The following is a 13,801-nucleotide window of genomic DNA, read 5'->3' on the forward strand; positions in this document are numbered from 1 at the left end:
GGCAGCAAAACCAAGCACAGTCTGATTTGCCCCAAAGGAAAAAAGAAGACAGTGGCCATTAGAGACGCGCACACACAGGCCTCGACTGTAGAGTCCACATGGCTTCCAGTTCCTTCTGTGGAAACATGTACCTCCTACTGCAGGCCCCACCTTTGTGGAGTGGAAGCAGATGGACAGGCGAAAATCAAGAGGACTTACAGACCCCGCTCAATTCAAAGGTCGTGGTTTGGGCAGTTTCCATGGTTAGTGATCGACCCCAAAGAGACCAAGCTCTTCTGCTCAGCTTGCAAAGAAAGGCCTAGTCTCCATGACAGATCATCCCGGCTGGTCCGCGGTTACACGGGCCCTTTCAAAGTGGAGACTTTAAAGTACCACGAAGTCAGCAAAGCACACAAGCTCTGTGTCAACACCATGGAAGTCAGGGAGGATGTCCCGCAGGCCGCCCTGGTCCCCGAGATCTCCAGTGACCTGATGGCCAACATGGAGCACTTTTTCCACGCTGCCTACTCAATCGCGTACCACTCAAGGCCCCTGAACGACTTCGAGAAGATCCTGCAACTCCTCCAGAGCACGGGGACCATGATTTTGGGCAAGTACCGAAACCGTACCGCCTGCACTCAGTTCATCAAGTACATCTCTGAAACTCTGAAGAGGGAGATCCTGGAGGACGTGCGCAACTCCCCGTGCGTCAGTGTGCTGCTGGACAGCACCACGGATGCCTCTGACCAGTCGTGCGTGGGCATCTACCTCCGCTACTTGAAGGGGACGGAGACGAAGGAGTCCTACCTCACGCTGGCCCCCCTCCACAGCGAGACGGCGGACGGGTACTTTGAGACCATCATCTCGGCCCTGGACGAGCTGGACATCCCCTTCCGGAAGCCGGGCTGGGTGGTGGGCCTGGGAACCGACGGCTCCGCCCCGCTGCGCTGCGGGGGAGGCCTGGTGGAGAAGCTGCAGGAGATCTTGCCCCGGCTTCTGCCGGTGCACTGCGTGGCCCACCGGCTCCCCCTGGCCGTGGTCGACGCCTGCGGGGACATCGACCTGGTCAAGAAGTGTGACCGGCACATCCGAACCGTCTTCAAGTTCTACCAGTCCTCAAATAAGAGGCTGAACGAGCTGCAGGAAGGCGCGGCTACCCTGGAGCAGGAAATGGTCCGCCTGAAGGACCTGAACGCAGTCAGGTGGGTGACCAGCGAAAGCCGCACGCTGAAGGCACTCACCCTGAGCTGGCCCGCCCTGGCCAGGCATCTCCAGAGCGTGGCGGACGCGGGGGGCCAGGTTGGGCACAGGGCCCAGGGCGTGCTGAAGCTGATGAAGGGCTTCCATTTCCTCAAGTTCTGCCACTTCCTCTTGGACTTCCTGAGCATATACCGGCCTCTGTCCGAGGTGTGCCAGAAGGAGACAGTGCTGATCACCGAGGTGAACGCCACGCTGGGGCGGGCCTACGTGTTATTGGAGACCCTCCGCCACCGGGCAGGCCCCAAAGAGGAAGAGTTCAATGCCCGCTTCAGGGACGGGCGGCTCCATGGCATCGTGCTGGACAGGACTGAGACGGCAGAACAGCGGTTCCAGGCAGACAGGGAGAGAGTGGTCCTGACGGGGATCGAATACCTCCAGCGGAGGTTTGACGCCGACCGTGCCCCGCAGCTCAGGAGCATGGCGGTGTTTGACACCAAGGCCTGGCCGAGCGGGGTGGCCCTGGCCAGTTTTGGGAATGACGACATCCTGGCCCTGGCCAGGTATTTTGAGCTCTCACTGCCCCCAGGATACAGAGAGGAGGCGCTGCTGGAGGAGTGGCTGGGCCTGAAGGCCGTGGCCCAGAACCTGCCGTTCTCCATGCTGTGTGAGCACGCGCTGGCCCAGCACCACCGCTTCCCCCTGCTCAGCCGGCTCATGGCCCTGGTGGTCTGCGTGCCCGTCTCCACCTCCTGCTGTGAGCGCGGATTCAGTGCCATGAACCGGATCAGGACCGACGAGAGGACCAAGCTCTCCAACGAGGTGATCAACATGCTCATGATGACGGCCGTGAATGGTGTGGCGGTCACAGAGTACAACCCCCAGCCCGCCATCCAGCACTGGTACCTGACCTCCTCAGGCCGGCGGTTCAGCCACGTCTACACCTGTGCCCCAGTGCCGCCCCGCTCCCAGGCAAGTAAGTACGCACGGCAGAGCTCCTAGATGCGGGGATGTCAAAGAGCAGAACCTCAGCTTCCCAGCCCCGCCCTGAGCTCAGAGCCTGGTAGAGTGCGCTCAAGTCAGCCATCACCACAGGCTTGCTCTAAGGGGTCATGTGCTCAACTCTTTGCTAGACGGGTGGGTGCTCAGGACAGGACACCTTTCTCATTCAGCTCGACAGGCTGGGCGCCCACACTGCAGGCCGCAGGGCCCAGTGCTTAGAGCGGGAAGTTCCAGAGCGAGGCTGCCCAGGTTCAAGTTCTAGTCCTGCTGCTAACTAGCACGTGACCTCGGGCAACTTAATCTCTGTACTTTGGTTTTTCATCTTTAAAGTGAATTAATAACTCTGGGAGATGGTAAGGGACAGGGAAGCCTAGCGTGCTGCAGTCCACAGGGTTGTGAAGAGTCGTATACAACTTGGTGACTGAACAACAACAAAAGCGCTTAGAACAGTGTCTGGTGAGTAGTGCCCATGGTGTTCTTTAAAGGCTCAGATTATGACCAGGAATAACTCGAGGACTGGACGAGTGAGGGCAGGGGCACGACCTTGTCCTGGGCTGTGGGGACCCTGTTTGCAGCAGGAAGAGGTCAGTGCAGCTCAGAGGGGCCGTGAGGACCGTGCTGCGTGGAGGAGAAGGTTAGGAGTGTCAGGCAGGGCAGGGGTCCATGAGGAGAGCCTCTCAACTCGCCTGGAGGGCTGGGCCAGGACTAGGTTTGAGGGGAAGTGACATTATCCTGGAGGCCGAGTTACTGAAAGTCTTAAGAAACTTTCCTCTCTTGAAGCAGTCACTGAGCAGAGAACAGAGCTTCTCCAGGCTGTGCACGGGTCTCCGTCCTGTTGTTCCCACTCTCATGCTGTCTCGGGGTCCGCGGTTGTCTGCAGTAGACTGGCCTCAGGGTCGACAGAGGCTCCGTGGGAAGCAGGGTGGCCCTGGGCCTGCAGCTGGGCCGTGGGTGCAGGGAGGTGGGTGGTAGAAGTGGAGAGAAGGAAAGAGGGTGATTCTGAGGTAGGGTCCTTCACCCAGCATCTGTTGAAGGAGTTACTCTTTGAGCCTGGCCCCTGGGGGTGGAGGAGAAGATGCCTTCGGCCATGCCCTTCTGCAGGTTGTAATCACAGGGCGATGGGACTGTACCTCTGAAGCAAACAGAGAACGCAGCCAGATTTTATATAACAAAGCCTTCCTCCCCAGGCAGTTTCTCAGCCTCAGCACTGTGGACATTTGGGGCCAGAGAGTTCTTCGTTGTGGGGGCCTATCCTGCGCTCGGCCAACTCTGGCCTTGCTCACCACACACCCGCTGGTTCCCAACAGCACCTTCCTGGTTGTAGCAATTGGAAACATCTCCCTTCCAGACTCTGCCCAGGGTCCTCGGGGGGCAGAATCGCCCCATGAGCTCCGCGGCCCTCGGGTGGAAGAGTCCACAGAGTGGGATTTGCTCGAGCCCCGGAGAGCAGTCCTCGTCCGCCTCCGGTCTGTTCTGCCAGGGGTTATGCACCTAGCCTCCCTCAGGCGCAGCTGGATGTGGGGGGATGAATTATCACCTGACCTGTTCTCTCTGGCTCACTGTGCCTTCTCTTTCCTCCCACACGAGGGGCGGGACTCAGGAAGAAGACTGGTATGTTCTGCACGGAGGAGCCCGCCGCCCAGAAGCCGCCCGGCCCATCCTGCAGGGAACCGGTGGACGTCCTGATGGCCTGCGTCCTAGAGCCTCCTGAGAGGCTCCCGTGTCCCCTCCCTGGCCAGGAGGCCCCGGGCTGTCCTGCCAAAGCGCTCCTGTAGGAGCAGGACTCCAAGGGGTTCATTCCTTGGAGCCCCCTTGCTGCCCTGGCCCCGTGAACGTGGTGACAGGCCTTGGGATTCGAGGCTGCTGAGTCTTCGTTGGGTGGGACTCTAAGCACTGGGAGGCGGGCAGTGACAAGGCAGTTAAAGCCACACCTCATGGAGGCAGGGGTTCAGGAAGCCATGGCCTGTTTCCTGGGGCCCTTCTCCGGGCCCAGGGGACCTCCCAGCACTTAAATATGTGGACACGTTCTATCTCAAGCTCACTTTCAAGGTGCTTCAGCATGTAATCCCATCATGAAATCCCCAGCTTCTGGTGGCAAGAGGACTTTTCTGAAGTGGGAATGACAGCTGGGGGAAGGGGCTTGAAGGAGCACTCCAGCCCCTGGGTAGTTGGGGAGCATCCAGGGGGCCGCACACAGTGAATGGGTGGGGAGGCACGAGGTGAGGGCAGAGGGTGAGCAGGACTGGGGCCGGCCTGGCTCCGGGCTGTGTCCCCCTGACTGTGCAGCAGAAGCAGGGAAGCCTTGACCTCACACAGGAGACTCCCCTCAGAGGCTGTCTCTGCCTCGTCGCGGGGCCTGCCTCTAGGATGCAGCAAGCAGAACCCCTGCACCCTGAGCAGCCAACAGCTCCTGGACGGGAGGAGTGGCTCCCTGGAGGGGCCCAGCGCTTCCCACCAGTCCAGCCCCTGGGTCATGCCGAGCCCTGGATTTCTGTGGAGCAGAGCGTAAGGACGAGTTTGCACTTGGGGGGCTTGGGATCCAGCCCCAGCTCTGCTGCAGGCAGTGGGTCAACCATGATGGCCCCCTTCCTGTCTCCTGTGCCTTCGAGTGCTTCTCTGTGAAATGGCAGCAGAGAAGCCAAGTGTCTGTTAGTGCCCGGCTGCCGCGGGACTGCTGGCTGACAGCTCCTCTGCGGGCAGAGATGGGCCTCGGGAGTCAGGGTGGACTTGGCTGTCATCAGCTCTTGTCCCTCTCCTTTGCCACTGACGTCCTTATTGTGGGAGGAGGTGCCCTCAGCATAATGGTCTAGCCCATTCTTTCCAGAGGTGCTCTGGGGACCGGTCTGGGAATCAGTAGGGGTGTTGGTTTAAATGTTTCAATGCAAACCCACCTGATCAGGTCCCCGGGACTTTCCTGCAGCCCCCCTAGGAACATCGTGGGCTCACTCAAGCCTGAGAAGACCACTCCGGTGGCACAGAGGGTGCCCCACACGATTCGGTTCCCCTTGCCTCTCGCCATCTCCCCTTCCACCCGGAACTAAGGCATGTTTCCTTCCAGGGCAGCTGCCCTGGGGAGGCCTAGGCTGCTTGTCTAGCCGAGGATGATGTGGTGTCCGCCTCCTGCCTTCCTTCCCACAGGTGGGAAACCAGGGGAGCTGGGATGGAAGGCTTCTGCCTTTCTCTGGCTTTAGATGAGCAGGAAGTAGTGCTCCGTCCTGGCTTGCTGCCGGGCCCCAGGTGGGGTTCCTGCTCTGTGCTTCAGGCCCAAGCAGTCTGACCCTCGAGCAGACCCTGGAAGGGTGCTGAGAGCAGCTGATGGTACCGAGTGCCTCGTGGGCAGAACCAATGTTCCTGACTCTGCCTTACCGCGATCACTTTCCTGTTTCCTTCAGCTTTGAGCCAAGAATTCTGTTCTCACTTCCTGCCTTTTAACCTGTGGCACTGTCTCCCTTCCAGCACTGTACCGTGGGCCTTTGGAGCTCTGGCCATGTTACTGTCCACGCAGCCAAGATGGAGCTCAGACCTCCCGCCCCATTCACATGGGCCTCTACAGGGAGTGGAGGAGTACGCCCTCGGCCAGTTGCTGAGGGTATGAATTGGTGGGATGGAAGAGAGAAGGGCCCTTTCAAGTGGGAGTTTTATAGCTCCCACCTAACCCGTCGGGATTCCCACTGAGTGACGTTCCAGCAGCATCCTCCCCATGGCACCTATCATCCTTTAAGACTCCTCAGAGCAAGAGATTAGTCCTGCGAGCACCACTGTGCGTGAGCACCACTGCACAAACCCCATGTGAGGCGGAGGCCCGCCAGAGATGCCCCTGCCCCTCCACACCTGTGCTCTGAGAAAGCCTCCAGTGCCAGCTGTGAGAAACTTGGGCTCCTTGAGCAGGGGGCTACTGAAAATGCTGTTTATCATGGGGGTTTACACTGCCCGGTTCCTCAAGGAGCACAGCCGTGCTCTGGCTCCCCTCTGTTGGTAGCTCATGGAAGAGAGGACGCTGACCATTTTGTGCAGGACTGCAGGGCCGAAGCATGGTGAGACTCCCCCTTGCCCAGGCTGGCCTCTGCATTTGTTTCAAGAGTCTGGCAGCCTTTCAGACCCCAGGGCCTGGAGACCCCACTGTTGGAGAGCCTGCTGACTTTTGCCTGGAGAAAACAAGCTGAAGGCCGCTGGGAATGGGAGGAGCGAGCTCTCTGCCTTTGGCCAGAGTCCTACCCCTGCTTCCACCCTCGTTCCCCACCTGTGGTCTCCACTGCGATGCCCAAAGGGCTGACAAGCTCAGTGACCAGCAGTGTAACCGACAACGTGAGTTCAATAGCCATAGAGACCAGGCAGGAGGCAGGGATCCCGCCCCCTCCCTAGCCAGACACGGAGAAGGGTTACTCCTCCAGACCTTTTGCTTCCCTCAAACCCAGGTTCAGTTCCTAGGGTGCTAAGTACCTAAGGACCCGGTGATGATGGGCCTGTTCCCTCCATCCAGGAGTCTGCCGAGGTCTTCTCTGGTTTCAAAGATGTGCAAAATACGGTTTAAGAAAACCATGTTCGATTCTCAACCTTTTGCTATCTGAATAAAGCAGAGCTTTCGCCCATATATGCCTCTGTCCCGTAAATCCTGTAGGAAACCGGCGGGGCGGGTCAAGTCAAAGTCTGCCTTCGCCCCGGAGTGTCGAGCTGCTGCGCATGCGCGAGCCGGGCGGCCGAACGCTAGCCCCCGGGACGGCGGGTCCTGCTGCGCATGCTCGGCGGCCCCTGCCCGCCGCGACAGGTACCCAGCGGAGCATCCGCAGCTCTGACCCGCATCCCGCGCCTGGCCATGACGGCGCACTCCTTCGCCCTCCCGGTCGTCATCTTCACCACGTTCTGGGGCCTCATCGGCATCGCCGGGCCCTGGTTCGTGCCCAAAGGACCCAACCGCGGGTAAGGATCGCGCGCGGCCCAGCCTACCCCGGGACCCTTCTGCGCCTGGGCCCACCCCTCCTCCGGCGCGAGGCGGCAGCTGTGCAGCGAGGACCGGTCCCGGCGCGCGGCGCCCCAGTCCTCCTCCCGGGGCCGCGCTAGGCCGCGTACAACCGGGAACCGGCGGGCCGTCGGGGCCAAAGGGCAGAGAAGGTCGTGCTGTAGAAAGGAGGAGACAGCTACGCCCGCGCCGCCCCCTGCCCCCCGCGCCCTGCGGGGCGGGGTAGGGGGTAAAGTCTGTGGCGAGCCACTGATGCAGCTTGTCCCCTCCTGCCCAGCTGTGACCTTGAGTGTCCGTCACCCCTTCAAGCCTCACTTTCTTATTGGGTCACTGGGGGCGATGATGACTCCTGCCTTTTAAGGCTGCTCTGAGGATTACACAAAATAATGTATACAAAACTTAGTGCATGGCACATCCTGGATGGAATAATTTTCAGCCAGGGTCATTATTTCTTGGGGGACCCCAGCAGGTTTCTGTACCTGTTGCACTTCTCACCGGTTTCTGCTTCATAGTCTTTTCAGCAGTGATGGGCCCACACCCTTTGATGACAAGTTCCTCAAGGTGGAAGACTGTCTTTTCACCACTGTAGACCCCAGTGGCCAGCTTGGGACTGGCCTATGGTGCTTGGTAATGCTGAGAGAATGGATCAGGTGCTGGTGTCTCTGGCACCAACCTCAAGTGCTTTAGAGCAGAGGTCATAGGACCTGGTTTGGGTTAGGGCTAGCTTCAGCTGAAGGCTGCATATGGGTGTTGCCTCTGTTTTTCAAGATTCTCAGGGCCGAGGTCCCATGGCCTCACCTTGTAAACTGTTTTAGTCCCTCAACTCCCCTACACACTTTGGTGAGTTTTTTCTTCTAACTGAAGTCTCTCCTGCTGCATTTAAAGCCTCTGTCTCCAGTCTTGGCATGGACTCAAGGCAACCAGTCCCTATTCTCAGTGTAACTGCTCACTCTGCCTCAGAGATGACCCTTGTTCTCCTTGCCTCTTGCTCTGTCTTCTGGTCTCTGCCTTCCTTCCCTTTGCCCAGTGAATTTTGGATCCCAGAGACCACTCCATGGTGGGTGGCTGCAAGTGCAGCTGTGTGCAGTGTCTCTCTCCAACACGACTGATCTAAGATGGAGAAACAGTGGGTGATGGAGAAGGAGACAGGTGAAGGGAAAGATTCATAATGTAAGCTGGATGTGGTCGAGGTTGACCTCCCCAAGAGGTGACACTTGGAGTTTTTCTTTTCCATTTAGCAATTCTTATCCAAGTAGATCTCAGCCTTCTTGTGTTCAGGGGGGCATCAAGAAGGCCAGAGGGAAAGGGGTTGGCACCAGGAGCTCTTTCTCTGGCCTTGGCCAGGCCTTCTGAGGGTGCTGCTTCCATCCATCCTGACCTCACATCCTCTTCCGTTGCAGAGTGATCATCACCATGCTGGTGGCCACCGCTGTCTGCTGTTACCTCTTGTAAGTACTGCTCTCCCAACTCCTAGTCCGCGGGGGCCCTTGTCCTCCCTTCTTTCCTCATCTCCCAGCCCTGCTCTCACCTCTGCCCTAGTACTGACACATTCAGCTCTTGAAAGGCTGAGTCTGTAAACCGCAGAAGAGGAGGGATTTGGAGTGACAAAGAGAGCAACGGGCTGGAGTTATGAACTCTGGGCTCTGGTTCTGAATGTGTCATCTGGACAAGCTCTGCCATGTCCATGGGCTGCGGTGTCTCATCTGTGACACGAGTGAGTGGGGCCCGCTTGGTGCCTGTTGTTCCCGATGGGCACAGAATCCCCTGGAGAGATTTGTTAAAACACAAGCTTCAGGGTTCCACCTTGGACTCACTACATCACAGTTCTCACAGTCTGCACGTGGGAATCTGCTTTTTTTTTTTTTTTAATTTATTTATTTGTCTGCATCAGGTCTTAGTTGCAGCACACAGGGTCTTTCGTTGTGGTATGAGGGGCTTAGTTGCCCCACATGTGGGATCTTAGTTCCCCAACCAGGGACTGAACTCACATCCCTAGCATTGGAAGGCAGATTCTTAACCACTGGACCACCAGGGAAGTCCCGCCAGGAATCTGCATTTTTAATGCATGCCCCTGGGTGCTTTGATGCTGACCATTTAGAACCACTGGATGAGTGGTCTTCAAACTTGGAAAAGTAAGTAAGTATAGAATACTGTTCTATATTCCAAGTCCTGGAATACAGAACACATACCAAGAGATGCGAGTGCCTGGACCATGTGAGGGAGTCAATTTCCAGGTCCTTAGGGTCTAGGTGTTCTCTTTCTATAAGTGCCTTTCATGGTAGCCCCTCCCCTTTTACAAAAGCGACACCCCGCCATAGCTCCCCACTCCTCCTATGTCAGCCTGCTCCATGTTTAAATCTCCCTGGCTGCCAAACGGAGGAATAAATCCAGGCTCAGGTTTTGAGGGAGGCCTCTCTCAGGAGCAGTTGGTGGTGGCGGTTTAGTCGCTCAGTTGTGTCCGACTCTTGCAGCCCCATGGACTGAAGACCGCCAGGCTCCTCTGTCCATGGGATTCTCCAGGCAGTTAAGCCATCTTAAGTCAGAATGGCTTCCCTCTGTGCCCCTGGGGGCCGTCTTACCTCTTCTCTAATCCCCTCGAGTCCAGCCCCAACACAGGGATCTTATAAATCTACAAAACAACAAGTCAAACCAAACCCAAATCCACGCGCCCAGACTGAGCTGGCTGCAGTGTGGATGTCTCCGAGGGACCCTTCCCGCTGGAACTCAGACCCTCCATGCTCTGGGGGGGTCATGGCGTGGTGCACGGCAGGGTTCCTGGTGCCCCGGGCTCACCCGCACTGTGCTGTCCCTGGCAGCTGGCTCATCGCCATCTTGGCCCAGCTGAACCCCCTGTTTGGGCCCCAGCTGAAGAATGAGACCATCTGGTACGTGCGCTTCCTGTGGGAGTGACCATCGCCTCCGTGGCCCCAGGTACTGCCGGGCGGGTGGGCAGGGATGGGGAGGACGAGGTCAGGCAGGGTTGCAGGACTTTGCGTGTGGACGCAGGTGTTCATTTATTAAGAAGAACAATCCCCTGAGCACAGGCTCCACGCCCCCGCCCTGGTTCCCCCACGCTGTGCTGCACCGCACAGACAGAAGATTAGGGTCCTGGGGGGAGCACGTGGGCCCAGCCTCGCTGGTGGGTTTGCAGACCCCGCCCCCAGGAGGCAGAGGAACCTGTTGGGAGGGCGGGCTCAGGGGTCACGGTGAGCCGGGGCTCCCCAGGGCGGGGCTGGGGGCGGGGTCTCCACCGCGAGGCCGTGACCCTGCCGCGTGATGTGCTTTCAGGTGCCCCAGCTGTCCGGATGACCGTGGCTCCACTGTCCCTGATGACCCTTTTGTCACCGTCGCCCCCCTCCGCCCCCCCAGCTGTGTCCGGTCCCTCTGGGCCCCCTCCCCCAAGACCTGCCGGGTTCTGGAAAGTCCCGCCTTCCCCAGCTCAGGAAGGCCGAGCTCAGAGCCAGCCAGAGCGGGAGGTGTCCAGCCCTCAGGTTCCCTCTGCCCGCTCCTCCCCGCGTAGATCCTGGCCGGGAGCTGACGAGGGTGGGGGCTGCCTTGTACGACAAGGGGGAGGCCAGGGCCGGCCGCGGCGTCCGGGGGAGGAGGGCTTGGAGCCAAGAAGCTCCGAGGCTGAAGAGGAAGCCCCGGGGAGGTGGCCGGGCCCTGCCCCGCCCGACTCAGTGACCCCGGAGCGTCTGCCCGCGTGAGGGTCACCTGCGAGAGGGGCCGTGGCGAAGGCCCCTCCTGGGAGTTCTCCTTTAATTTTCTGACGCGCTTTGATGTGAAATTTCTGGAAACGCTGACATAACCGACAAACATTCACACACAAAAAGCGCCATAGTAATTTGGATCAAGATTGAAAAGCTGTATGTTGAGACTCCTTTATCGTCTGAGTCACCCAAAGGGGCTCGGGAAGTAGTATCTTCTCCGAATATCCTCTCTCCCGCTTCCTGCCCGACCTGGGCCTCCCTGTCCAGGATTGGGCTCCCTCCCTTCCCAGGGGCTCAGCCTGAAGCAGCTCCACACCCCACCCCAGGCCTAGACTCCCCATGAGGGGAGGATTTCTGAGCCCCTCGAAGCTGCACTTAGGTCCTTTGGACGGAGGGAGGGCGAAGACAGACAGGTGTGAGTGAGGTGTGGGTGGCGCGGTGGGCCCTGAGTACTGTCTGTGGGTGTGGGCTGGGGAGCCCCTGGCCTGGTGAAGACCAGAGTCAGAGCTTGCGGGCATTGGACCATTGGGGCCTGGGGCCCCAGCCCATGCCCTCACTTCCCCTAGCAGAGTTGGGGCAGAGACCTGGCAGTCCCAGAGCTGATTCAAGTCCCCTGACTCCACTCTGCCATGTTGCCTCCCCAGGGAGGGGGAAGCCAGTCTCTTGTCTTTATTGACTACTTATTTGATTGGCATTCTGTTCAGCGGGCATCATGTTTGGCGCAGTGGCGGAGTGTGGCACTTCTGCCCTGGGTTTCTTGGTTCGAGGCTCGGCCTGTTGCTCAGATGGGGGCCTGCCTTTGATGTTGCTCCAGCCTCTTTCCTGCTCCCTTCCTGTGCTGACCTCTGCGGCCCCCTTGGAGTGGGGGCGCTGAGTCTCGTGGCCATGTCTAGTGAGTAATGAGTGAAAGGTGGGGAAATTCCTGTCTGAGGGCAAAGTCCTGGCTGAGGCCACGTCTGCTGCCTGCCGCACCCCTGCCCACCTGCTTCCCGTGTCCTCGGTGGGTGGATTTGAGGGGCAGGAAAGGGGAGTGGCAGCTGCGTGGACCTGCAGCCCTGGAGTGTGGACACGAAGGCCTACGTTTTCCTGAGACCTGAGAGCGAGTGCGGCTTCCAGATTCTGCCCAGAACCAGGCCTGGCAGGAGGAGGAATGCGGAGGACTCATTCAAGTGGAACTTTGCCCACCTCCCCGCTGTGATTACAGAGAGTGCACGGCCCCTGGGGCTCTGCAATAAAGCCAGTCCCTAACTTGCAAAGCATGGCCTGCCTCCTTCCTAAGTGTTCCTAAACGTCCACGGTTGATGGAGTGAGCGGATGGAATGAGCAGAGGGGAGCTCCCGGGAGGAGCAGCTGGGAAGCTAGGGGTGGGGTGCGTGGAGGAGGGACTGGGAGGAGCGAGAAGCCTGGATGCATCCAAAGTGAATGTGGAGCCATGAAAGGGTGGGGGGCGTGGGATGTGACCCTGCTCGGCTCCTAGGATGATCTCTGCTCGGGCTATAATGAGCCCTAGATGAGAGTGGTGGGGAGGATGGAGCCCCATGGATGGGTGAAGGGCTAGTTAGAAGCTCAAGGGACCCAGCGAGGCCTGTGGGAGGAGGGTGAGGCAGGGCGGACCCTGCCGTGAGCAGTGGATGAAGGGGTGCCCAGGAACTGGCGGCTGGAACCTGTCAGCAACAGGCCACAGAGAAGCGATGACCTGGGGCGTTCTGTGTGTCCTGGTGAGCCCGGTCTCCCTGTGGAGATGCCCAGCAAATGGTTGGCTGCTTGGGTTTGGAGATCAGGAGGATGGTGTGTGTGTCTGTCCCTGAGTTCTCGCTGAACAACTGGGCGGCAGCCTCTGTCCAGGAGAGCCCCCTGTCCACTGCCCCCACCACCCCACTCTGAGGAGTCTCTGCAGCCCAGGGCTGGCAGACCCCTCCCAACAGGCCGCCTTCCCACCCCTCCCTCCCTTTCTGCCTTTGCCCCCATTCAAGGAGAGAGAGCTTGGGATGCTCTCCCGGGGTCTGTGCCCACTGTGTGTGGATGCTGCTGCCCTCAAAGCTCTCACCCCACCTCAGTGCAGGGAGGAGGGGGGACCACGGGGCGAGCAGGTTTTGTCAGAAATAAACACCATCAGACATCAGTTAAAGCCCTGAAACCACGTTTTATTCTGTAACAACTGACAGGGAAATGAGAATGCTGCGGGGTCTGGGCATTTTGGCGGGAAGGTGAAGGCAGAGGGGAGGGGTGGACAGGGCCCAAGCAGAGCCGGGAGTGAAAAGTCACGAGGTTGGCAGGCACAAGTGCGGCCAGGCCACAGAGACTGGGCCACAGGCCCAAGCCTTCCTGATTTCATCTCAGAAGAAGGGTTTATAAGAGCCGCCCCTGGGCTGCAGGAGATACATCTCTCTCCCAGAGGGACTGAGGAGGATCCACAACCATGAATGCCCTAAGAAAGGGTGGAGGGGCAGGGGTCAGAGGCCCAGGATCGGGCACTGGCTAGAACAGACAGTACGTTCTAACAGTACATTCTTCTGATGGCCCAGAGCTTGGTCAGACAGGAACCCGACGTGGCCAGGTTGTCCCAGGGATGCCACTTAGGCAGCCAGAAGCCAAGCCAGGTTGGTCGAGTCTCCTAGTGCTGGGTGTGGACGGGCTTGTTGTTTGTTTCAAGCAGGAAGTTGCCCCCCCACTCCCCTTCCCTTGCCAAGTGGGATGGGAATCAGTAAATGACTGCCTCTGACACAGACAGTCACTACATGAAGCAAAAGATCCCTGAAGATGGGCAGTGGGTGAGGGTGGGACACCCCAGCACGCCCCTAGTGGCAGAGTGGGAAGCTTAGCTCAGCTGCACGCACAGAGGCTGGCCAGCAGAGGGCGGTGCTGCCCAAAGGATGGAGACCTCAGATCAGGTTATGCTGTTATTGGGGGTGCAATGCGCTGTACTGATGTTAGAGGGTGTAGCGGTTATAGCGAA

General features: G+C 59.0%; 2 protein-coding genes across 2 annotated transcripts in view; both read left to right on the forward strand.

Annotated features, from left to right (window-relative positions):
* The window catches only part of ZNF862 (zinc finger protein 862), a 33,860-nt gene extending 27,093 nt beyond the window's left edge, over window positions 1–6,767 (forward strand). Inside the window, exons 8-9 of the mRNA XM_061166572.1 lie at window positions 38–2,152; window positions 3,766–6,767. Of these exons, the coding sequence (XP_061022555.1) occupies window positions 38–2,152; window positions 3,766–3,953 (2,303 nt within the window). The 3' untranslated portion in view covers window positions 3,954–6,767. The remainder of the gene's footprint in view (window positions 1–37; window positions 2,153–3,765) is intronic.
* Window positions 6,768–6,841: 74 nt separating this feature from the next.
* On the forward strand, window positions 6,842–10,578 carry ATP6V0E2 (ATPase H+ transporting V0 subunit e2). Its single transcript, XM_061166036.1, has 4 exons — window positions 6,842–7,095; window positions 8,536–8,583; window positions 9,952–10,066; window positions 10,424–10,578. Exons 1-3 carry the CDS (start codon window positions 6,914–6,916, stop codon window positions 10,043–10,045), a joined length of 324 nt encoding a protein of 107 aa, XP_061022019.1. The 5' UTR covers window positions 6,842–6,913; the 3' UTR covers window positions 10,046–10,066; window positions 10,424–10,578.
* The last annotated feature ends 3,223 nt before the right edge of the window (window positions 10,579–13,801 follow it).

The sequence above is a fragment of the Dama dama genome, chromosome 18 (assembly GCF_033118175.1).
Source record: "Dama dama isolate Ldn47 chromosome 18, ASM3311817v1, whole genome shotgun sequence".
In the NCBI taxonomy this organism is placed as follows: Eukaryota; Metazoa; Chordata; class Mammalia; order Artiodactyla; family Cervidae; genus Dama; species Dama dama.

Excerpts from the sequence above, each read along its gene's own strand:
- ATP6V0E2 (XM_061166036.1), top strand. The coding sequence starts at position 6,914 with ATGCTCGGCGGCCCCTGCCCGCCGCGACAGGTACCCAGCGGAGCATCC. Across the intron at positions 7,096-8,535 it reads CCCAAAGGACCCAACCGCGG|AGTGATCATCACCATGCTGG; the intron begins GTAAGGATCGCG and ends CTTCCGTTGCAG. Across the intron at positions 8,584-9,951 it reads GCTGTCTGCTGTTACCTCTT|CTGGCTCATCGCCATCTTGG; the intron begins GTAAGTACTGCT and ends TGTCCCTGGCAG.